The sequence below is a fragment of the Acinonyx jubatus genome, chromosome C2 (genome assembly GCF_027475565.1).
Source record: "Acinonyx jubatus isolate Ajub_Pintada_27869175 chromosome C2, VMU_Ajub_asm_v1.0, whole genome shotgun sequence".
Classification (NCBI taxonomy): Eukaryota; Metazoa; Chordata; class Mammalia; order Carnivora; family Felidae; genus Acinonyx; species Acinonyx jubatus.
The window spans coordinates 82951198-82975809 of NC_069384.1; the positions used below are offsets into that span (position 1 = coordinate 82951198).

At 38.1% G+C, this 24612-nt stretch overlaps 1 protein-coding gene across 5 annotated transcripts in view; it reads left to right on the forward strand.

Moving 5' to 3' along the window:
* The first annotated feature begins 1140 nt into the window (after window positions 1–1140).
* Window positions 1141–24612, forward strand: part of DCUN1D1 (defective in cullin neddylation 1 domain containing 1) — a 34262-nt gene continuing 10790 nt past the window's right edge. Inside the window, exons 1-4 of one of the 5 annotated variants that reach the window (XM_015063599.3) lie at window positions 1141–1297; window positions 17119–17335; window positions 18797–18965; window positions 21198–21328. In XM_015063599.3, coding sequence (XP_014919085.1) covers window positions 17161–17335; window positions 18797–18965; window positions 21198–21328 — 475 coding nt within the window. In that variant the 5' untranslated portion in view covers window positions 1141–1297; window positions 17119–17160. Of the gene's footprint in view, window positions 1298–5705; window positions 5842–5940; window positions 6151–17118; window positions 17336–18796; window positions 18966–21197; window positions 21329–24612 lie in introns of those variants that run through there. The other 4 variants (XM_053221172.1, XM_015063598.3, XM_027061354.2 and 1 more) reach the window with 4 other exon arrangements.

Here is a 24612-nt window from a genome sequence, read left to right on the forward strand (position 1 = left end):
TTATTTCCTGGAAGTAAGAGTGCTTATTTCTCCCACTTGTGAAGCATCTATTTCCAGTGGCCAGACACTGTGTGGGCCTGTGCTGGCCAATATAGTAGCCATATGTGGCAACTGACCACTTGAAATGTGACTAGTCCAAATGCAGATGCACTTTAAGTATAAAATACATATCAGATTTCAAAGACTTGCCATGAAAAAAAAAGAATGTAAACTACCTCAATGTTTTATATTGAGTACATGTTAAAATGCTGATATTTTGGATATCTTAGGTTAGATGTTAAAAACAAAATAGGTGAAGCCTGTTTCAGGCTTTTAAATGTCACTACTAGAAAATTTTATTTTTTATTTTTTCTAATTAAAGTTTATTTATTTTGAGAGAGACAGAAACAGCGTGAGCAGGGGAGGGGGTAGAGAGGGGAGAGAGGGGGAGAGAGAGAGAAGAGAGAGAGAGAGAATCCAAAGCAGTCTCCATATTGTCAGTGTGGAGCCCGATGTGGGGCTCGAACTAACAAACTGTGAGATCATGCCCTGAGCTGAAACCAAGAGTCAGATGCTTAACCAACTGAGCCACCCAGGTGCCCCACTACTAGAAAATTTTAAATTTCATATATGCCTATTTGCAGCATGCATTATACCTGCCACACAGTGTTATTGTAGGTATTTCATACACTTAGAAATGAATGAATGAGTGAATGAATGAGACAGGCTTTGTGGACAGCTCATAATAGTGGACCAGGAAGGAATCAAACAAGCATAGGGTTTGATTGAAACTTTTTACAATTCAACCCAATCTTTTTATTTGTAATTGAGAATACCAAGTCCCAGGGAAATGTGTATGCCTTCCGTACTATCCACTGAATAAAGACAGGAAAGCAAGGTGTTGGTTCCACACCAGCATTTCCATGAAGGCACACGCCTTTGTGAGGATACCAAAAGTATCAAGGGATAAACACTCTGGATTCTAGAGGACCATCTACTGTACTACCTGTAGAATTGTTTCAGTCTTTATGATTTTAACAAATTTACTCTCTGCAACTGACCAGAGCTGTCCAAGACAGACACCCAGGCTGAGCTGCGGTCTCATGTAGGAGGGACCAAGCGGGGCTGGGCAGGGAGGTGCAAGATGGACACCTCAGGACAGTGGGGCATTGTGACATCATCAGTGATGGTCTCAGGTAGTTTCCCATCCCTGGCCCTCCAGTCTCAGCTGTTACTGCAAGTCCATTCCTCTACCATGAGTGTGGAGCAGCTCAAATCAACAGATCCACATGTACCTTGAGGTGACAGACTGGCTCTGGTGAATACCCCCTTTTGTAAATTTAGAGGTGACCCTTTTGTTGGCTCTTTTGTGTGAAGGGGTCAGTGGTGTTCATTTTTCTAGGGACAGTCCTTAAGTTTCCTCCTTTTGTTCTGATTAAGGATTCATTTTTAAATAGTTCAGAATGTGGGGGAAGAGTCCTGGGCAGTCGGTCATCGCTTTGGCTGCACTGAAAATGCTTACCAGGGAGGGAGAGTCAAAAGGCTTCCATGTCTTCCCCCACTCTGATGAGTTAGGCGTTAATTTGCAACCATGGCTCTTATATTAGACTTTTTGCAACTACAACGAGGGCCCATCCCTGCCCCTGAGGCCTCATCTTGTCTGCTTCACCCTTTAAAATATTATAATTCTGGATCAATAAGACCTAAAGGCCACGTTTTACTCAAATAGGTTGTATCGGTCAGTCTCATTTACTCTTACGTATTTATAAATAGGCGAGCTTGAATTCAATAAGCACATTTATGTAAATGTTGGGCAAAATTGAGTCCACCCAAGTTAAGTGTGGGAGGGTGGTGGCTGTGCGTCCCAGACTAGTGCCTTTGAACTGTAACTATGTATACATAGTTACCCTGCAGGCTTAATTTTAGCTGGATGAACTACCAGAAATGTTAGCAATCTGTCTTTTCAGATTACTTTTGCTCTTTCTCTTTGCTAAAAGACAGATTTTTAAAGTATGGAACCTTGGTTTCACATGTTTCTTTAAACAGAACTGTAACAATTTTTATCAGCGAATATATATATATCTTAACGTGAATTTTTAAACATCTGAGGCAATTCATTTTCAAATACTTGCATGTTTTACCTTGAAAAATTATACCATCTACAGATACTCTATATTAGTCTACGTAGCTATAGATGTACAGTGAATGTATTGTGTATGTACTTTGTGTGTATGTACGTATACATATATATATATACACATACACACCATATATGTGTGTTATATATATAGATGTGTGTATACACACACACACACACACACACACACACACACACACACACACACACACAGGGAAGGAGGATAGTGGATTTCAGCTAGATGGTTCCATCTTATTTGTATTGAGATTGTCACTTTGAAAAAAATCTTTACAAATTCTGTTCTTAACAAAAACCCTCAAAATCTTAAAAATTTGAAATCTCATGACAAAAAAGTAATACAAACATGTTAATGAATATGATCAAATATTGTAATTTATACTTTACCTTCAGGACTTTTCCATTTTAAAAATAATCAGGACAATTTTAACAAATATATTTTTCTCAGTAATGATGACTGAGTAATAATCCTCCATTTCACATTCAGTACTGTAGCTTGTAAGTGCAGTAATGGGTACATTTACCATCTGACCGTATGCTATAACATACATCTGCCAAGGAGGACAGACATTCCATTACAATAATAAACAACATAGGCATAGTCTTAAGGCAAATCAACAGATATCAGATATCTTTTTTCTTTTATCTGTTATCATGTAGCACATACATCTGTCATATGTGTCAGGCACTTGCTTTGACACTGAAAAAGATGTATGCAACTGGGTCTCTCACCTGGAGGAGTCAGGGGTGGTGGTCATGCAGATAAATGATTATCATATGATGTCAAGATGTTCTAAGTGTAAAAGAAGTGTATACAAGGTGTCATAGAAGTGCAGAATGAAAAAAATAATGCCTAACTGCTGGAATCCAGGATGAGGTCAGGAGATAATCACAGAGAAGATGGTTTTTGAATTGAGTATGAGGTCTTGGTAGGAAATACAGAGTGGTAGTTAAGAGAATAGTCTGTGGCTAGACTATATGGGTTTAAACTCCAGCTTTACTACTTACCAGCCAAGGAAACTTAGGCATGTTATTTAACCTTTCTGTGCTTCAGTTTTCTCCTCTGTAGAATGGGCATAATCACTGAGCATAGCTCATAGGAAAAAAGTGAGGATTATGTGAGTTAGTGTGTGCCATGGGCTTAGAACAGTGCAAGGCATGACTTGGAAATTCAGAACATGGCAGAACATGGAAAGCCCTTAATCAGTGTTAGCCCCTATGCCAGTGATAGCAGAATAAGAGAAAGCAAGGAGACACAAAGTAGTATGGCAGGCTTGGCTTGTTAAAAGTGAAATATGAGGTGTATTTTTATAGAAGGAGGTGGGAAATGACAAGATAGGTGGACAGATTAAGGGGAGAGAGCCTCCTATGTCACACCAACGAGGCTCACGTTCATGGAGCCAGTAGAGAATTTTAAGGAACAAATTAGGTTTTGTATTATAAAGAGATAACTCTGGAGCAATGGGGAATGTATAGAGGTCAGATTAGCTAAGAGATTATTGATGAGAAAAGATACAATAACGGCTCTTGCTGAGGGGTGGAGGATAGAGTGGAGATTCAAAGTTATATTTTTGAGGTAAAATTGATGAGAGTTGTTAACCGATTAGATTAAGGGAGATGAAGTAGAAGTAGAAGGAGTTGTGGATGACTCTTGGACTTCTAGTTTGGGTGATCTGGTAAAAAGACTGGAAGAAAAGCAGGCTTGGGGATAAGGTTTTGGATTTGTCAAGATGGATGGGCCTATGATGTGACCAAAATTTAATGTTTAGGCCTGCCACTCAGGAGCTGGAAGTCAAGATTCAGTACTCCTCAAGATCTAGGTAGCAGTTGACATGTGGGAATGTGAGTGCATGACACAGATTATACACAGGAAGAGATTCAGGGACGGTTCTGAAACATTGTACAGCCAAAGAAAGCTGAGCCAGCAAAGAAGAGTGGTCACAGAAAGAGGAAATGTAGAAGAAAGTGGAAACATGGAAAATGATGGGGAAGGAATTCAAGGAAGAAATGTTCAATTGCACGGGGGGAGTCAGAATGAGAACTGAGAATTGTACTTCAGACTTGGCAAATAGGAAAAAAAAGCTGAAGAAAACCTGTGAGCTATTATCATAGTGAAGTATAACAGCATAGGAAAGAGATACAGTGACTCCTCTTCATTAAGACCCTAGATGTTAATATTTCCTCCAATCTAGGTGAATACCTGGAGAACATCCTTGGGTGTGGTCCGGCTTCAGGCTTGGTGCATGAGGCAGATCTGGCCTGTCTTCACCAAGCTGTTTACCCAAAACCTAGCAAGGAGCTGTGGTGGCCAAAGATCTGTTTTGGTAGAGTTCTGGGAGCTCCTGATACATGGCTGGCTCCAGGAAGTGTTAAGTGGTCCTGGGAAGTTGCCAAAGAAGTTCTGATGCTTTGATAAGAACTTCAAAACTGTGAAGTTGCAGGGTTGATCTGGTAGCTTATGCCTGTGTTGGGGGGACAGGGGTGTTGGTGAGGATAGTGATAACAGGTTGATTCGAGTTGGTTCTTTTCTGAAACACATCCAAACTCTTGGCTCAGTCTTAGATGTGATTTTCTGATTGTTTGTTTCATTACCTGTTTTCTTATTTCCTTCCTTCATGTGTGAAAGTGTCTCATCTCTCCAACTGGATAGTCAATTTCTTAAGGGCAGGGACCACACTCCAAAGAGTGTTTTGAACTCCCTTCAAGCACATTCCCGTATTTGACCCCCAACTCAGAATCCTGGTATTCTCAGCCTTACCTGACTTAGTGCCAAGAATAGGTCAAACCTGGACAGTCCACCTGGAGTGACGTCAATCCCCTCCCCGCCCCCCGTCAAAAAAAAAAAAAAAAAAAGTTCCACAGTTACCTCCCAAAACTTATCCTAGTAAGGTTGAACTGAGGGAATATTTAGAGCAAGCAGTAGATGTTGATACTACAACTTCTGCCACTAGTTGCATGCATGGGTCCTTCTCAGTCCTTCTGGCTGAGAGCTCCAAGGCCACTCCACTGGTTTCTCAGCGGACACTTAGGTCTGGGAAGAACCTGTGCCATAAAGGACATTACCGCTCCCATGAGGCTAGACTAAGTTCTCCTCTCCTCTCGTATGTCCACATGGGGGACCTGATACAGTCCAGGGGCAACTGTGGGGCAAACAGGAAAATACGAGGTGGAGGTGTTTTCACTATTTTCTTCCCTTTTGAGGGGTGGTCTTGATGGGAAGCGGTGGTTTGGGATGGATCTAGCCTAGCCCTTCAGTCCTATCCCTTCCAGTCTCCCCCATCTGCTCAAGTTACTGAGCAGCGCTCATCCTCTCCTCGAGTTGGTGTACCGGCGCCGTCCGACGGCGGAAGGAGCGCGTAGGAAGCGGAGGTGGGTGTCCTGCGGCCCCCCACCCCGCCGGAGACCGCCAGGCGCGGCGGGAGGATGTCGGCGCGCGGAGGGCGTGCGTCGCCCCCCTGCCCCGCCCGCGCCCCCCGCCCCGGGGGACCCCGCGCCCCGGGGAAGCCCCGCGCGGGGTGCCGGACGCCCGCCCCAGTCCCTCCGCCTCCCCGAAGCCCGGGGCTGCCTCCTCGGGCCGCGCCGGGGCCGTCCCGCACTGCGCATGAGCGGGAGCCCGGCAAGCCCGTGAGAGGAGCCGCCGCTGCCGCCGCCGTCCATTCGCTGCGGAGCCGGAGGAGGAGGGGAGAGGCCTGGAGGACACCAACATGGTGAGGCACTGCGGCCGCCCGCCCGCCCGCCCGCCCCGCCGGCTGGGGGCCGGCGCAGCTGCGCACCCCCGCCCCGCCGCCCTCCGCCCCGTGGCGACCCCGCCGCCCCGAGCCTCCGGCCCGCGGCCTCCGTCCGCTCTCCGGCGGGGCTCTCCTCCCCTCCTCTCCCTTCCTCCTTCGCCCCTTCCCGCCCGGGCGCCGCCGCTACGCGAGAGCCGAGGAGGCGGAGCGGAGCTGGGCCTAGTCGGGAGCCCCGGGAGTTTGGGGCGCGGGGAGAGGCCCTCAGTGCCCCTCGCCGGCCCGGCGCGGGTGAGGGAGGCGTTGGGGCGGGGGGAGGGGATGGGGCAACGGCCCTGCCCTTGCCGGGCCCCCTCGCAGGCTCTATTGTGTCTGACCGGGGTCCGGGGTTCCGGGTGAGGAGCCTCCCCCCGCCCCGAAGCCGGGGCTTCCCCCTCCGCCCCGCCGGCGAGAAGGAGAGACTTTCCCGGCGCTCCTCTCCCTCCTCCGCTCCCAGCTCCAACACCCCTCAAGTCTCCAGGCAGTTTCGCTTGGGGCGGGGTATTAGCCCTTTTCCTTTCTGCATCACCTCTTGATGCGCCCCGTGCTTTTGGAAAAGGAGAGTTTAACTGGCCAGTTGGTGGAGGTTATAGGCGCCTCTCCGCTGAGAACATGAGAAACCGCTGAGCTTAGGGGACGTGGGGGGGGGGGCGGGGAGTACGGAAGTGCAACCTGTTCTCGTTTCATGAAATTAGGAGAAACAGACTTGCTACCTTTTGAGCACATGTTTTATTTGCTTGGAGTGGGAGGAGTAATTGCTTTATTATGCCAGTTAAAGACATTTGTGATTTTTTAAAAAACAGTTTGTCAAGTTATTCCCCCTCTTTTTTTGTTTGGAGAAAAAATCGTCTTAGCAGCTTGAAGAAGTGGTAGTCAAGTTATCTGTTTACATTTTGGTAATCATGTAAATAACTCTGTTTCGTTCTCTGTTTTTTAGAAGTGAGGTTTGGCATTATAGTCTGAGCATGAGTTGAATTCCATGCAGGTTACTGTATGAATAGACAGTAAAAATGATATTGTTGTCCTTTTGCTCCTGGGGATAAAGGCCTCTTTGAGGAGGGCGTATGTGTGTGTCTGTGTTAAGGGAATGCCCCAGTATCTTTGCCTTTAGTTGGTCTTATTTCTGCTGAATGACACTTATCTAGCCCCAGCCTCCAACTTAGCAGAATTTTGGTATCATGTACGGATATGTGGTTATAGTTTGTCATATATTCAGAGGTAAGTTTCATGAAAATTTGCCATTTGTATTTGTAAGAAAACTTTACCGTGAAGTCCAGGTTAACGTTTAGAGTGATATTGCAGTGTTGAAAGATCTGCTGGGGCATCTGAACAGTTTCTAAAATTTTTGAAGTATTTTGATGGTCACAGACGTTACTCCTGAAGTTTCCAGGCTCTTGGCATGTAGATGAGTAGTAAGTTTGAAGTAATGGAATGAATTGCCCGGTAAACACTCTGAGAGAGCACTGACATGTGCTCTGTTCATAATACTCTGTAAATCATCAGCATCCTCTGGAAACAGCTCTTGGTAATGCTCATCACCTGTTCAGGAATTCAGGATTCATGTGGTTCATGCAAGAGTTCAGCTTGGATTGGAGCTCTTAAGCTTCTCTCCTTTTGTTAATATTAAATTAGCTAGTTTTGGAACTTAGCCATAACTCATCTAATTATACCAGTAGTGGCAACGCATCACTAATTTAAAACACTTTCTGTGGCTGAACTCCGATCATGTCACTAGAATTGTCTTGGTATGCTCTTGTTAGTTAGAAACGAAATCCCCATGTTCTCTAATAGAAGTTAGGCCATAAGAATTTTGTAGTTAAGTTTTTATCATAAATATATAATTGTTTCTTAATAGTTTTTGGGCTATGGTTTTTCTGTGTATTTAGCTAGGCTTATTTCTAGAAGGCATATCATCAATTCTAGGGCAGGCTTAAATGATGGGATATCTGAAATATTTTGTATAAAAAAATTGTTCAGTTAACCTGACTACTTAGACCAAAAATAACCCCAAAACTAGACAATATTCTATTACTCCTGAAAATATTTTTAAAAGTATTCAAAACTTCTAGGTTGTTTTCTTATTTGTAAGATGACAGGATTGAATTTGATGATTTCTAAAGTTCTGTTCAGCTAAAAATTTTTATTATAATTTCTGTTAGATGTGTAAAAAGTATGTACTTTGTAACCTACTAAATTTTTATAGATTCACGACATCATAGTAGGAGTCAGAACTGGTTCCAGAGATCATCTGTTTTACTCCTTTTCCCTTCTACAGAAGAAGAAATTGAGGATCAAGGAGGTTTTGATTTTGTTTGTTTGTTTGTTTGTTGCAGAACTGAAACTTTGCTCCTGGTTTACTGTTTCCCCCAGTATTTGTAGTATATGTAATCTTTTAACTCACATGAAATCTAGAGAAATTGTGAAAATTGGATTTGAAATTAAATTACATTATTCATTTAAGCAGAGGAAAATCCATGTATTATTAATGAATATGTTAAATAACAAAATTCAAATGGATGACTAATGGATGTTAATTACAGTGCTTTTAATGGCTTTCTAAAAAATGTGTGGACTTTGAAATTTAAGATTATATTTTCAATAAATACAGAGTTTATGAGTCCAAATGAATGTAGCCCTGTTTAAGGTGTCTGTTTAGAACTTGTTTCACATTATTTTGCATAGGCACAAGTAAAGGAGGGTCTTAATTCATTTCAGTAATTATTTATTGAAACACTGTGTGCCAACCACTGTTCTGGGAACTGGGAGTGTGTGTGTGTGTCTTTTACTGAAAAGATGAAAATCCCACCTCTTGAGAGGGCTACGTTTTAGTAGGAAGACACAAATAATAAACATAGGATATCTTTTTCTTCTATGTTAGAGGGTGTTAAGTGCTATGGGAGAAAAGCAGTGTTAAGGAGGGGAATTGGGGGCACAGGGGTAGTGGTGTCTGCACCAGTGATGAGGTGAATTTTGAGCAGACTAGGAGAGGAAGGATTAAGCCATGAAGAAATGTGGTAGAGAGAATTTGAGGAACACTGAGCCCAGTGACTGGAGCATTGTGTATGGAGGAAAAGGGCATGGTTGGGAATTGTAAGGATATTGGGTTTTTACTCCAAGAGAAATGGGAAGCCGCTGAGAGATTTTGAGTGGTATGATAGACTATTTCTGTTCTCCCATAGTGTCGGATTACAATATTGTAGATAATTATTTTTTAAAGCAACCCTTATTTTTTTAAAACAACCCTTTAAAAAATAACCCTTATTATAGTTTTCTTTACCATGTAGCTTCTGTGTAGAGGGTTTTGAATTCTGTTTAAGATGACTGTCTCATCTTTAATAAAAACTAGTTGACCATTGAGTTTACCTAACCATGCTAGTTAATAAAAACAAAACCTCTTCCGTAGATTGTTTTAGAATGTGTTCTAGTAGTTTGTACGAAGTTTAATAACTATATGCAGAAAATTGGACCTTTGGGGAGAAAGAAGGACATTAACGTTTATTAAGAACATTGTGTCTGCTAATCAGACAATTTACAGCTTATTAATCTCCAGTCTATGAGGTGGATACTCTTACCTCCTTTTAATGTATCTGGAAATGGAGGTTTACTGGTTCTAAATTATTTGACCAAGGTAAAGAGCTAGTATGTGGCAGAGCATGGTTTAGAAGCCTGGTCTCTGATTAACATACTTTGTTTAACCCTCCTTTTTTTTTCTTTCTTTTCTTTTTTTAAACTTAGCAGGCACTCTTTCAGTATAGGTGTGAAATTTTTGATTAGTTTCATTCTTGTTTCATCCCTATCATATTTTGTAGTGACCTAGTTTTTTTCTGTATCAAATGAAATGATCTGATGTAAACATCTAAGTAATTGAAAAATTAACACTCTTTTGGTACATACAGTAAAAAAGTTGAAAGTAAAATTAACTCTCGTGGCGGTGGTTTTTTGCTGTAAGTTTTAAAAAAGCTGAGCTTATTTCAGTCAAGTGGCTGTTTCCATTATTGCCTTATAGGTTGGGTCAGGCAGGCATAATGAAAATCTGTGAGAAAACTTCCTTTTAAATTTCAGTGTGTGGTGTTCAAGTTGTGATAGCATTAGCCATGACATTTGATGAAGAGACATAGTTCCAAATAGGATTCAGTTGCTTTGTGGACACAAATAAGCTCTTGAATAACCTGCTGACTGTCTAGTTTACCTACTCATTTTAGGTGTACACACCCCACCTAAGAAAAAGCAAAAACAGAAAAGTGCCAGTAAAGCATTTTTCATTACTTTATTGAATCCATTTTTAAGTAGTTGATACCTAATCACTAACAGTGCTTAGACTGCTTGTTTGTATTGTAAAATTTTAAGAGAGATCTACTTTTAGAGTTCTTTAAAGAATTCTGTTGCATTATACTTTTGAATCCCTCAACACTGAACATGGCATTCAGCAGCAGATAAATTGCTGAAGTTCATGGCCCATATCTTTGTTATATTAGGGTATTTTCATTTCAGTAAACATTTAGAGTGCTCATTTATTATTCATAGGATTCTAATATTTTTGGATTTAGGATTTGAATAGAAACCAGATCTTAGAATTAGGAGATTTCATTTTTCAAGGATCATTTATTCTCTTTATGAAACAAATATCACATGACTTTTTAATGCTAGTCATTATTATAAGTTATTTAACTATGGAACTTTTAAAATCTTATTTAATTCATTCTTTGTTCTTTTGTTTTGTTTTTGCCTGAGTAATCTTTTTGTTAATTCGAGATTTCTTTAGAGAAGATGTTTATGGAGAGGAGAAGTAAGTTTAAATTAGCTACCTTGACTGCTTGTTAGAAATTCCAGTAATAAGATTGGGAGAATCAATTGAAATATGATGGCTAACACAAGTATTTTAAGGGTGTTATTTCTATCCTGTTGTAGATAATCAGGATTTAACAAAAATAACTTTTTAATAGTCAAAACAGTTGCTAAAATCAAAACATTTATTCCATTTACAGTGGAAGTCATCTTTTGAATAATCTATTAATTCTTAGGTGAGGAGGAGAAAATCCTTTAAATTTATATATTAAAAAAAATTTTTTTTTTTTAAATTTTAAGTAGGCTCCACCCCCAGTGTGGGCCTTGAACTCACAATCCTGAGATCAGGGGTTGCATGCTTGACTGAATGAACTAACCAGGAGCCCCCAGAATACTTTTTTTTTTTAAATTTTTTTAACTTTTTTTTTTTTTTTTTTTTAATTTTTGAGAGACAGAGACAGTGTGTGAGCAGGGGAGGGACAGAGAGAGAGGGAGACACAGAATCCAAAGCAGGCTCCAGGCTCCAAGCTCCAGGCTGTCTGCACAGAGCCTGATGCGGGGCTTGAACCCACTAACTGCGAGATCATGACCTGAGCTGAAGTTGGACACCCAGCCAACTGAGCCACCCAGGCACCCCAGAATACTTTCTAAAAACCTATGAGGAAAATCATATAGAACCAAACAAAATTTAGCAACATACAAAACCAGTTTGAATCTTACAAATGTACTTTCTGAAATACTTTTTACAGTGACTTGCTATTATTTGAAACATCATTGACTACAGTATTACATAGTATATTATTCCATGTTTGATTTAGCATTGGTATAAGCACCTCTTAGAGAAGAGTTTGTCATTGAAAGTACAGGAAGGTTTTTGGATGAATGGTAAGAGGCATAGGCCTAACCATAAATAATTATTCTAAACTGCAGATTATAATTTAAAATAATACTGGTTTTTGTTTTGCTGAATATTTGAAATTGTACTCATTTGCTTATATTTTGGGGGCATAACCTATACATGTATTTGTATTTTCTCTGGGTTTCAAGCCTTGTCATTGGAAAAGGAAATCCTGAGTTTCATTGCCCCCCCCCCCCCAGTTTTCCATCTTTGTACATTTAAAGCTGTAGATTGTGGTTATCTTTAAAAATAGACTATGACATGACAATAAACATTTTTCTTCCTGTTGAATTACTGTTTTAAAAAAATTAACTTTTCTTAAAAAATAACCCATCACCCTCTTCTCCTCTCCTTAAAAACTTCTAAAAGGGAAGTTTCATCCCTAAATTAGCCTTTTAGTTAGGTTGTGAGGGAATACTTAATGGACAGTTTTTTAGTCAGAATGCAGATTGTTTACATTAGAATGGGGAAAGGTCAATTGATTACTTATTTAACTTTTCCATAAAAATAGGTGAAGAAATCCAGCTCACAATTCCCTTCCTCCTTCCAGTTCACACATAATTAGTCAGTGGTTGCACTTTTGCACTTTTTGTTTTCTCTTTCACTTGATGATGATATAGAGTAAATGGAAAGACTGCAAGCCTTTGAAGCCAGGCACCATGGTTTCATTCCTGGCTCCACTACTTTTTATAGAAGTCTGTCCTTAGATAAATTGAACTCTGAGGCTTAGTATTCTCATTGGTAAAATGGAATCAGTGATAACGACCTTGAAGGATTGTTAGTAATTTAAATGCCTAGCACAGTCTTGGCACCCACTAGGAACTCAAATGTTAGTTGCTAGTTTTCTGATTATGATTGTTAATCATATTTTTCTATTTGCATACAATTATTATTTTTTCTCTGGAGTATTCTTCATGGACTTGAAAGGACTCCTTACCATATATGTGCCAGGTACAGTTCTAAGAGTTTAGCCTGAATTTATGTAACCTTCACACCCTGTTTACAGATGAGGAAATTGAAGCACACAGAGAGAGGTTAAGTAATTTTCCCAAAGTCACACAGCAATTAAGAGGCATAGGTGGGATTAAAATCCTGCCAGTCTGGTTTGAGAGTCTGCACTACTCTACACTAATCATATATTGCCTCTCTGTGCAGGTAGAGGGGAAGAGGATTTCTAGCTTCTCCTACCTAGATTCTTAGTCTGGCTTTCCTGCAGAACTTTGCCCCTAGGTGAAAGTCTTCTCCAGGAGTGGGTAGTCTCATAAGTTGAATTGATTTTTTTCCTTGCACTTTTGACTTCAGACCTATAATTTTATGGAAAAGTCTTTCATAGATGAATGGTTTGGGATATGGGTAACGTTTGGTTATATCTGCTGAATACTATGTATCATACATCGAAGGTATGGTTTTTCTGGACTTAAACTAGCTCTTCTAAGTTTCAGGTGAAGTTAAATTGTTAATCAGAGGGTAAACCCATGAGAAGCTATACACAGCTGTTAGAACTATGGGTGATCATTACAGTGTTTTGATTTTTTAAAGCATGGTCTTTGGGAGCTAGGTTCATCAAATCCTGAGAGAACTAGAATTGAGTTAGAAAACTAATTCATTTAAAATATAAAGACCTTGGTATTTTTCTTTTTGGAGTTCAGACTGAATTTGAAACTTTAAGGGTGAGAAGTTGAAAATTCAGAATAATAGATATAAATGTGTTTTAATTTTTTGCTTAAAAAATATTGCTTAAAAGCATTTCCATTTTGGAATTGTTAGGACTTAGTTGACTAGGAAATACTTCTACATGTTCATTCTTTTTATTCGTGGAAATAATAAGAGGAATTTCTTAACATCGTGATCATTGTTATTTTTATTTGTGGAGCATTTCTGTCTCCATTCTTCTATCGCTATAGACTTTATAGGATCAGTGGTAAGATGTACTTGACTACATGATAACTTGGCTATGTCCAGAGTATTGTGTTTATTGTTTTCCAGATAAACTGTTATTTTAAATGTGATTCATAAATTAAAAAATTTTTTTCATACATTGAGTGAAAAAAATTGCAGACATGTGCTGGATTTAAGTATTAAACAATATGTGTTGATCACATTTTTTATTTTGGAAAGATGAGCAAATAAGTGCTTTTTACTGTCCAGATTATAGTAATATTTCTAACTTTGGTAACCACATACAATTGTAATTAACTTTCTGTTACAAAAGACAACACTTCTTTTTTTCTATTCCCCTCCCCTCTCTCCTCCCTGCCTCCATTCTCTCTCTTTTTTTGCTAGAATTAAAAATAATCAGAATATATCCTATATTTCATACATTTTACTTATTTCAATCTTGAATTTCCTTGAAAATTTGACAATATTTAGATAATTTTCATATTTGAGTACTGAAGATTGTATTGTCTCATGTTATTTAATGCTTTATCTAGTGTGTTCCTTTTAAATAAATCTTAAAGTGAATGACATATACTTATGAGTGCTGAATCATTGTAGTTGTCACATGTTTTTGCTCTTAGGAAGATCCCCACTGCATTTGTAGTAGAAATTGAGAAAATCCATCTGTTTTTTTCTTTTTCAGTTTTCTGTCCACCCTCTTATCCCCTATGAAATAATTTTCTTTTTGCTGGCTAAATACCCTTTTTCTCTTCCTTAAGTTGATAGAAATTTAAACCTTTGATGCCATACTCAAAATCAGAAAACTTTGCCTGGTACTCCCATGTAGCCTGGGAAAAAAAAGTAGGAGTGTTAGAGGGCTTTAGAGATGTGGGAAGGGGCAGCTGTATGTAGTACACTTTAGCTTTACTCTAGGACAGCCTTTGAGATTACGGAATTGAGTGGATCTTCCCTAGTAGAGGGGAAACACATGCTTAAGATTGATTCTAGGCACAGAGAACTGAGAGAAAAATGGTAAGAGTACATTTTAAGTACAAAAAGGGAGGGTACTTACCAGACTTTGCAGGAATGGAATTGCTTATTGCTTCTTGGCCTATCAGGAACCCATCCAGTCAGTTCTACACCAGGTATCATTCATTAGCCTTTATGGTGTTGAAAGTGGATAGCTGCAGCCCTTTTTCTTAAAATGTATTGATATTGCCCCACATACTAGAAATTTAAACCAGTTAAAATAGTTTAATTTACATGTAGGCATAATTTATTACATATACTTTTTTTTCAAATAAGATATGGAGTTAAATGATTCATTTGTATAATTTTGTTACTAGTTTGTGTGGGTAAGATGATTTTTTATCTTTGTTCCCCCAATTTTCTAATATCTGGCACTATGGCAGGAAGTCATTATAAGCTGAACAGTTCTTTTTGGCTTGCAGAAGTGACTTAAGCTATAGTTCTCCTTGCTCTCTTCAACAAAAATGTTTCAAATTTCAGAGAGCAGAACAGTGAATTTAATACTGTATGATGAAACTCCAAGTAATCCTGATTATTTTTCTGCCTCCAACTTTTAGGAGAATGGGAAAAAGTTAATACAGAGAGGTTAATTCAGGCTTAATTAAAAAGCAATTTCCTGGATGTGGCCTGTGTACTTCCAGGTTAATTTCCCAACACTTTGTACAACATTATACAGTGGTCACAGATGATCGTAGTGACCGTCAGATACTTCCCTGTTCTTCAAAGAAGGATTGAAACATATGTCAGCATACTATATCTCTCAAGGGCAAAAAGCATACTCATTTTAAAAATAGTTTTTAATAACAAATCAACGTGGTTTCCTATAGGACTGGTATCTTCCTTGACATTTGATTTCATTGTGGGTTTGTTGCAATTGAATAATAAATCACGAGGAGACATTTTTCAAAAGCAAAGAATCCTGGACATCTGAGAGATGGGTTGTATAATGTGGTACAAATTATCTGGTCTCCAGAGTTACTACTAAAGTTATACTAAAGTTATTACTTTATTAGAGTTATTAATAAAGTAACAGGAAGTTAGTGAATTTGTAGTTTCTTTAATGGAGAACAGAGGTTGAAATTTTAATCTGTAATCCTAAACAATAACATATTTACAGAGAGAGAAGAGTGTGGCTGACAAATCAGACTCCAGGGCATAAACAGTTTTAATACTGCAAGACATGGGGTTGGTTTTCATATTTGATTTTACATATTCTTATTTTTACTCTGTAATAGGTGGAAATATTTTGCAGGAATGGAATTGCTTATTACTTCTTGGCCTATCAGGAACCTATCCTGGGTTTAGACTTTGGTAGTCTTTTTCTTGAAAATCTCAAAGGGCTTATAAATATGTACAGCATGCAGTGTGGTTTATGGAAAGATTACCAAGACTCAGATTCATGACATCTTTCTGTTCATGTCCCATTTCTACTAATAATAACCTGGGTGATTTTTGAACAAATTCCTTAACTTTCTGGGTCTCTTTTCTCATCTGTACAATCAGGGGATTGAGGTTTGTGATCTATCAGTTTGGGCTAGATCAAAGATTCTGGGGTTCTCAGATGTGTTGCTTCATCTACAGAACAGTTTCTATCTATTAATGTGTGTCCTACTCATGTGCTTTTTTCCCCTTCCAGTAGTAGCTCGGCAGGAACCCAAGTATTTTGCTGAGAGATGGTGTTAAGGACTTGGTAGGGGGGAGAATAATAGTGAGGAGGCTAAAATTGCACAGGAGTAGACCAGATTGGGGTGGGAAGGGAGGGAGAACATAGTTCTTGATACTGGGAGAGTAGTGGGTCTAATTGCCCTGCTTTATTTTGCTTAGGGTTCAGGTCAGATGAGAAATGAATCTGTGTCAACATAAGGCAAGTGAGAAGAGGTTATTACAGTATAGAGGCTATTTGGAGAGTGCCTCTGCTAGGCTCAGGCGGAAGGAAAGAGGTGATTCTTTCAGGGGCAAAAAGGAAGAATTCTATTAAAAATTACCTTCGTTGGAAGGATCCAGGGTACTTGTTCATATTTCACTGCTTTCTATTTGAATGCAAATATGAGGAAATTCTCTTGATAATTATCTTGGTTCCTGAACACCGCCAGGAGAAATGTAGGGTACTCATATTTCGTTGCTTTTTCACATTTGGTAAAATAGCAAGAAAACAAGGGGGCGGGGTTGGGAGAATTGTACCCTCTATCCTTTATAATGGGTTTTAGGACTGCAGCTAACACCTGTTAATCTCGTTCCCTGGGGTCAGTGACTGTTCTGGCTGGCTAGATAATGTCACTTTCTTCCCCAACACTCCTTCTGTATCCCTTTAGAGTTTTGTGCTTGGTCAAGATTGTGAGAGTAGCTGTACTTCCCTTCTAGAGCCTTTATATATGTGATCAGGATCCACCTTTAGGAGAAATGTAGGTGGTTGAATTTCCTTTACTTTTTAATTTTTTTCTGTAAAATAATACCAAATTTTGTGTTTCACATTAAAAACTTTGTCTTTTTGATTGACAGATCAAAAATAAATCTCAAAATATTTTAATATTTTATGAGGAAAAGTATTACTAAGAATGGTCAGCCATATAGAAATATTTAGTCATCTGTGATTTTACGTAGAGTTTCAATTTATTTTCTGGTTTCAATAGAACAAGTTGAAATCATCGCAGAAGGATAAAGTTCGTCAGTTTATGATCTTCACACAATCTAGTGAAAAAACAGCAGTAAGTTGTCTGTCTCAAAATGACTGGAAGTTAGATGTTGCAACAGACAATTTTTTCCAAAATCCTGAACTTTATATACGAGAGAGTGTAAAAGGATCATTGGACAGGAAGAAGTTAGAACAACTATACAATAGATACAAAGGTGAGTGCTTATGACTAAATGTTTTGAACCAGGTTTTCCACAGTTGCATGCTTCTTGTGAGGAATCAGACATACATAGAATATAAATTGGGTGGATGTGTTCCGCAGAGCTCTGTCGATCTTAGAATTACTTCAAGAGATCTGAGAGAAATTACTTTCTTCTTTTCACTAAAATTTCTTCTTAGCCTCTTTATTTCTTCTTCCCTTATCTTCCCTCTTTTTTTATCCCCCATGATCCAATTTGAAAATAGTGACTGGGGGCCTGGATTTTCCCCCTCATTTTTATAAAACTCAGCTGAACCAATTTTAAGAAAACCTGCATAATAATTTTAACAACCTTTGAAGAATTATATTCACTTTTAAAAAGTTAACATATAATGAATAAAGAAAAAGTTAATAGTTTCTCCTTCTTTATTTTCCTCAGGGAACCAATATTTAATAGCCTGGTGTAGGTCCTTCCACGTCTTTTATGTTTATACAGAAATAGTGTACAGTTTCTTTCAAAAATTTTCCAAAAGTGGGTTTATGTTTTATCCTTAACTCACCCCCCAGAGTCAAAAGATATGCATGTTTTTTATTCCTAGAGATGTTATAAAATCACATACAACCACACACTATATGAGTGCCTCTTTCTCCTTTTATTACATTAAAAATTTTTGCTGTCTGATGAGTAAATATCAATAATTGAATTTTTTCTTTAATTTGGACAACAGATGCGTATATTGTTGAGATTGGGATTGAATTGCAGAGTTTACAGTTTTTCTGATTTTCTCTTAAGAAATGATTGTCATAGTAAAATGAACTTTGCTCTAAGAAAACAAATTCTGTACATAACAGTGTTAATTTATTGAGACAATTTTTGTTAATGTTTATTTTTGCAAATGAGCAAGTGAGCAGGGGAGGGGCAGAGAGAAAGGGAGACAAAATCCCAAGTAGGCTCCATGCCGTCTGCACAGAGCTCTATGCAGGGCTCGAACCCACGAACTGTGAGATCATGATCTGAGCCGAGACCAAGGTCAGAGATGCTTAACCAACTGAGCCACCCAGGTGCCCCCATAAGTGTAAACTTAGAATGCCTACTTAAACAAAATATGGATATGTTCAGAAAAAAATCCTTTTTTCCTGTACAGGAGCATCTGATTTTCTGAATGTGTGTGAGTATGGGACATTCTTTCACATGATTAAATGAATCAGTGAATAAGTGGAACTTTTAAATATCAAATGCCCATCTGTGTGTGTGTGTGTGTGTGTGTGTGTGTATGTGTGTGTATCCTCCTGTTCATCTTAAGATTGCTAATTAAGGGACAAACTGGCTTTAAATAATATAGGGGGAAAATATCTGTTAGAATATTATCATTTCATATCTCTGATCTATTGTGATTTTTTTTAATGGAATAAAAAACATTACTTTTTCTGGTTATAGGCGTAACACTAATTTAGTATTGCACTGTTATTTTTAAAGATCCTCAAGATGAAAATAAAATTGGAATAGATGGTATACAGCAGTTCTGTGATGACCTGGCACTCGATCCAGCCAGTATTAGTGTGTTGATCATTGCGTGGAAGTTCAGAGCAGCAACACAGTGTGAGTTCTCCAAACAGGAGTTCATGGATGGCATGACAGAGTTAGGGTGAGTATATTATTACCACAGGCAATTAGGTATATTACTATGAGAATTACTATGTAGAATTGAATTGTGTTGTGAATTTTTAAATGTCAGTTTTAAAATTTACCAGCCTACAAACATTGGTATAAATATACTAGTTCCTTCCCATGTTACATAGTTTTCTGGGTTTGTCAAGTTATCTGTGTAGTTCAGCCTATTCCATTTGCATTATACTTTTATCATTTGTTTGTAAGGGGGAGGTTCATTAGCATTAAAATAAATCACTATGCTTTAATATTTAACATTCATAAGTGAAATGAGCAAGCTATAATTCATTTCTCAATGTGAGGTTCTGTGAACTCTGAATTTATAAACAAACTCCTAGAATGTAAAATCTTGGAAGTTATAATCACTTTTTGTTCCACTTATACCTTGACAGCTGATTAGCTAAATGTCTTGGGACCAATACATTAAAAGGTCATGGGTAGAGATTTTACTTACGGTGTCTAGTTATCTCTATTTAATGAGAATATGAAAAAGTATTCAGTCTATGGATGGGTAACAGGCTGCCCTTTCTGTTTTTAGTGGATGATGAGTAATAATGGCTAATATTTGTTGAACATTCATTTTATTTCAGGAACTCATGCTAAGTTTAGTATTTCACCTGCCTCCTCACAACAATTTTGTTAGAGAAGTTGTGTTTATAGACCCATTTTAGAGATGAGGAAAGTGAGGTACAGAGAAATTATAGAATTAGGTAAGGATCTAATTAAAGATTAGAGTCAGGATTTGAACCCAGGCATTCTGATTCTTGAGCCTGAGGGACATTGTAATCAGTCAGGGGTCCAGACAACACAAAAACCATGGCAGTAATTTGAACAGAAAAAATTTTTTAAATCATTGTATTGTGTAAAAGGGGTAAAAAGAAAACTCAAAGGTATAACAGCGGTGGCAGTTGCAAGAAGCTGCTACCATCCTTGTGGCTGAGGGAAGTGAACTAGGAAGGAACCTAGAAATCCCTGCAAGGCTGAGATTCAGACCTCCAGAGGAGAGGGTGTGGCTGCTGCAGGAACACGGTGCCTGTGATGCTTGCTTTGCCTGCCACTCTGGTAGAGAAGAAACTGGCTAGAGGCCACTTGCTGTGGAGCCTTGTGAGTTGCCACCATTGGTGAACACTGCTGGGAGCTCCGAGCACACTCAAACCCTTGCTCTCTGCAGAAAACAAACTGGGATAGGAAAAGGTCCTCCTTCTTCTTCCATCCATTCATCGCCCTCTATTGGTAGAACCTACCAGTGAGCCAGCTCTAAGAAAAACTGTCTAACGATTAGTAGTCGACTGCAGATAGTCATGAAATAGGGCAAAGAAGAGTAGGTTTAAAGCTGAGGAGCAATAAATTAATAGCTGGCCTAGACACTGTGTTCTACCTCCCAAGCCAGTCCTATCCTGAACTTGTTGGAATTTTCTATGCTAGGACAGGTTTCATTAGAACTCCTTTTCCATTTGAAACTGAATTCACATAAAATGTAATGAACTTCCAAATCAGAATTGTCATCTACAAACTAATGAGCTGGAAGGTGTTCTAAAGAACATAGAAGGGAAATAAAAGCAGAAATGATTAGAAGGAAAATGGGATGATGGGTTGGTGGAATTCATACAGAGTATTTTTGCCCTCAGGCTATTTTATGGAAAGTAAGATGGGTACAGAGACCCTTTCAATTCCTTGGAAATTGAACGCAAGTGTAGAAAAAGCTTAATACCGATTTGAGATAACCAGTTGGAGATGGAAGGGGGCTCAGCTGATACTTATTATTAGGCTTTGTATAACAACGCATTTTCAAGGGAATGCTTCCTTCCTCACCTAAGCAAGTGGTGAGGACTTGGACTCGTGACTTGTTACCATGTAAAGAGTATCCGCTACAGTTTAATCTAATGATTGTTACAGTGATTACTGTACATTCTCATTTGTTCACTGCAGCTGACTCCTACAGTTTGGGTGTGTTGATAGTCCAGTGAATTACATAATTGGAAGTAATAGCTCATTTCTTTTAAAAATAGTAATTCTGATATTGAATCACTCCAGACCTTTTCTTCCTCTAGCTAACCCCATTCTTGTTTATGTAATGTAAAAGGATGAAACTTCAACTAACTGATTTTTTTAAAAAGTTCTGTGAAATATAAGCTGTCATAGGAGTAAATTTAGTCCTTAATTTATAGTGAAAAAGCTAATCTTTTGTACTCTTAATTTTACAATGTAGATGTGACAGCATAGAAAAACTAAAGGCCCAGATACCCAAGATGGAACAAGAATTGAAAGAACCAGGACGATTTAAGGATTTTTACCAGTTTACCTTTAATTTTGCAAAGAATCCAGGACAAAAAGGATTAGGTAAGAATTTTTAAAAATTATATTGGTGTCTCAAATATATTCGAATACATTGATGGTGTCACTTTTGATTTGTAGTAGAAAGTTTTGTGTTTTGAGCATAAAGTCATTGTGAAAATACCAATTATTGGAAAACAGAAACAATGAACTTCTAGTTAATCAGAAAATACCATGGACATTCAATAATAAGTTACCCTGGATACCATATCTGAACTACTGATTTTTTTTTTGAGAACTGCAATATAGAAAATAATTGTTAAAATTCTGATATACATTTGTACATTTATCTACTTATATATATTTTATATATTATCTAGAAGATCTTATAGGATCATAGGATCATAAGTTATTTCAGCGTGGATCTGTAGAAATGGCATTGTAAGATTTCTGAGTCATAGAGTGCCAGAGAAATCTATTCTTTTTGGTTAGGACTTATTTAGAAGCTATAAGAAAGAATAAAAGTGATGATTATCATTTTTAATCTTATCCAGAAATCTTATCCATAATCTTCCACTGTTAACAGTTTAGGTCAATCAATTTATGCTGTATGTAATATCCATACACTTGCTTTGGGGATGGCTAGGGGGTATGGAAGTAAAAGCTACAGTGTAATTTACAGTTTACCTAGAAAGATTTAATGATAGGTAAGACACAATAATAAACGTGTGTGAGAGTGTGTTAGGTAAAAGGAGAAATGAGTAAAAGGAGGAATGGTTGGGAAGTGCTTCCTGGGCAAGATGGGATGTTAAACTAAAGGATATGGTATTTGGCTAGGCAAGGGAAGATAAAAGGTGTTTGAGAGGATGGTTAAGAATGAATGTCTCAAACTTGAGAAATAAGCTTGGCCTCTTTGTAGAAGAGAGAAAACACTGATGTGATGTTAGTGGGAATGCTTATTTGGAGATTAAGTTGGTGAGATGTAAGGCTCGATAACCAGAGGCTTCTTTTATAAACAGGACAGAAATGTTTAAATTGGAATTTGTGGACAATGAGCATGCACTGAAGATTTTGATGATGGCAGTATCTTCCATTGAATGTGCACTTGCAGTGTGCCTGGCAGTGTGCTAAGTACACACGCTTCTTCATTTCATGTTTAGCGGTTTTAAGAGTTATTCTTTCATTCAGTAATTCATCACCTGGCATGTGCCTGCCAGATACATACTCATGGAGTGCAAGCCATTTTTTTATCCTTATTTTACAGATGAGGAAACAGGCGCAGGAAGGTTAAATTACTTACCCAGGGATGGAAGTGAGTTTCCTTTTGATTTCGAAGATACAGTAGTTGGAGAGGCTAATAGGGGCCTCTTGTACTAATCCTTTATATTTTAAGTTAGAGGGAAAAAGCATTGAGAAAAGGACTATGTGAATAGGGATTATACCGAGGAAGTAGTTGAAAGCTAGCGAAGAAGGGATAAATGTGCAACATTAGCGTTGGAGAATTGGCCTGAAGAGTGACTGAACATGATTGAATTGATTGAAGATTTACAAAATATCTGTAAAGCAAAATGACAGATAATGAGCCTCATTTCCAACTGATTCTTCAGTTTAGGTTGAATTTTCTTCTCGCAGGAAACTACCTAATTTTGTAGGCAAAATAAGCTGGATGGTTAATATGTAGGGTTAGTCTATTATCTGTGACCATCAGTTAACTGGGCTGTTTTTTTCTAGTTTCCTCCTTCCTTCCTTCCCACAAATAAAAACTGATTACAGGTTTTGAATTTACATGTATACACTAAAATAATTATTTTTGTTGTGTTTAGAAAGGTAGCATAATATTTTGATAAGATTAAACAAAATGTTACAAATATAAAATGTTGACTTAAATGGGCTGAATCTATTTCGTTAGTTATGTCCCCAACCCTTATTGGAGCACGGAAATAATGATATTTTGGAGTGAATATATAGTTTTGATACTGAATCTTAGCTTTTATTGTATGTGGTAAAAATAAAGCAAAAAAATTTTTACTAGATATTGGATATATTAACATGATAGTAAATTGGAATTTTGGATTCTAGGGAAAATTGCAAAAAAGACTGTACAGAATTAGATTTAAAAATTTATTTTATTACCCAATAAGTATTGAGCTTAAGAAAATTGTATTAATTGTTTAATGGGTATGGAGTTTCATTCTGCAGAAAAAAGAGTTCCATTAATTGGTTGCACAACAATGTGAATGCACCCAACACTCCTGAACCATACACTTAGAAATGGTTGAGATGGTAAATTTTGTTATGTGTGTTTAATCCCACATTTAGAATTTAAAGAAAAAAATAAAATATATAACACAGAGTGAGTCCATGTAAAATATGGACTTTAGTTAATACTTGTATATCCACATTGGCTCATCAGTTGTAAGAAATATACCACACTAAAGCAAGATGTTAAAAATAGTGGAAAACGGGGGGTGTGGAAGTATACGGGAACTGTCTGTACTTTCTGCTCAATTTTTTCTGTAAGCCCATAACTAAAAAATTCTTAATGTAAAAGAGAAAAAAATGTAATAGACAAATCCTAATTTCTCCCTTTGTTTTGCATTGGTGTTGTGTGTCAGGAAATGTAATGACTTGCTTAGTTGAAGAACTTAATTAAAAAGAAAACAGTTTTCTTGACAGCCTTTCTAAGGGCTCACAGGACTCTTAAATTACAGTACTTGGCAGGGAAGAATTAGAAGATCATAGGAGAGGAGGTGAGGCCCAAAACAAATTGGCAGAGTGACAGTGACAGCACTGTGGTTTATTTATAAATAGCTGTGCTAGTTATAATGAGAGCTGGTGTTTTCCATATTTCCTCATTTTCCTTGACACCTGATTTCCTTTGACACCAGGATAGGGTGCTTCCTCTGTCACCGTCTGCTTCAGTCACCTGCCATTTCTGGTAGTCTTCTGAATCTTAAATTAGAAAATTTATGAAATACCTTTCAAACCTACCCAAAGTTGCATCCATAGCTGATGCTCATTTAGTTTCTACTTTGGACACACATTGTTTTAGGAAGTGGTCCATTCTTGTCACAGAATACTCCTACTTCTTACCACACAGTTCTTCCTTATGAAGTGAACATCTTTCTTCCACTGCGCTTATTTGTCCTCCCCTGCAGTATGAGGAAGTCTGACCATCGAAAGATTGCTGTCCCTTACCCCTTCTTTTTCTTCCGGGTCAACATTCCAATTACTTTAACTGTTCTTCATTTGAGAAGAGCTTTGTTATTCTTGTTACTATCCCCTCTCAGGCACATTTCCAATTTGTCAGTTTCTCTCAAAATAGACTCTTACTTAAAGCTGAACGTAAT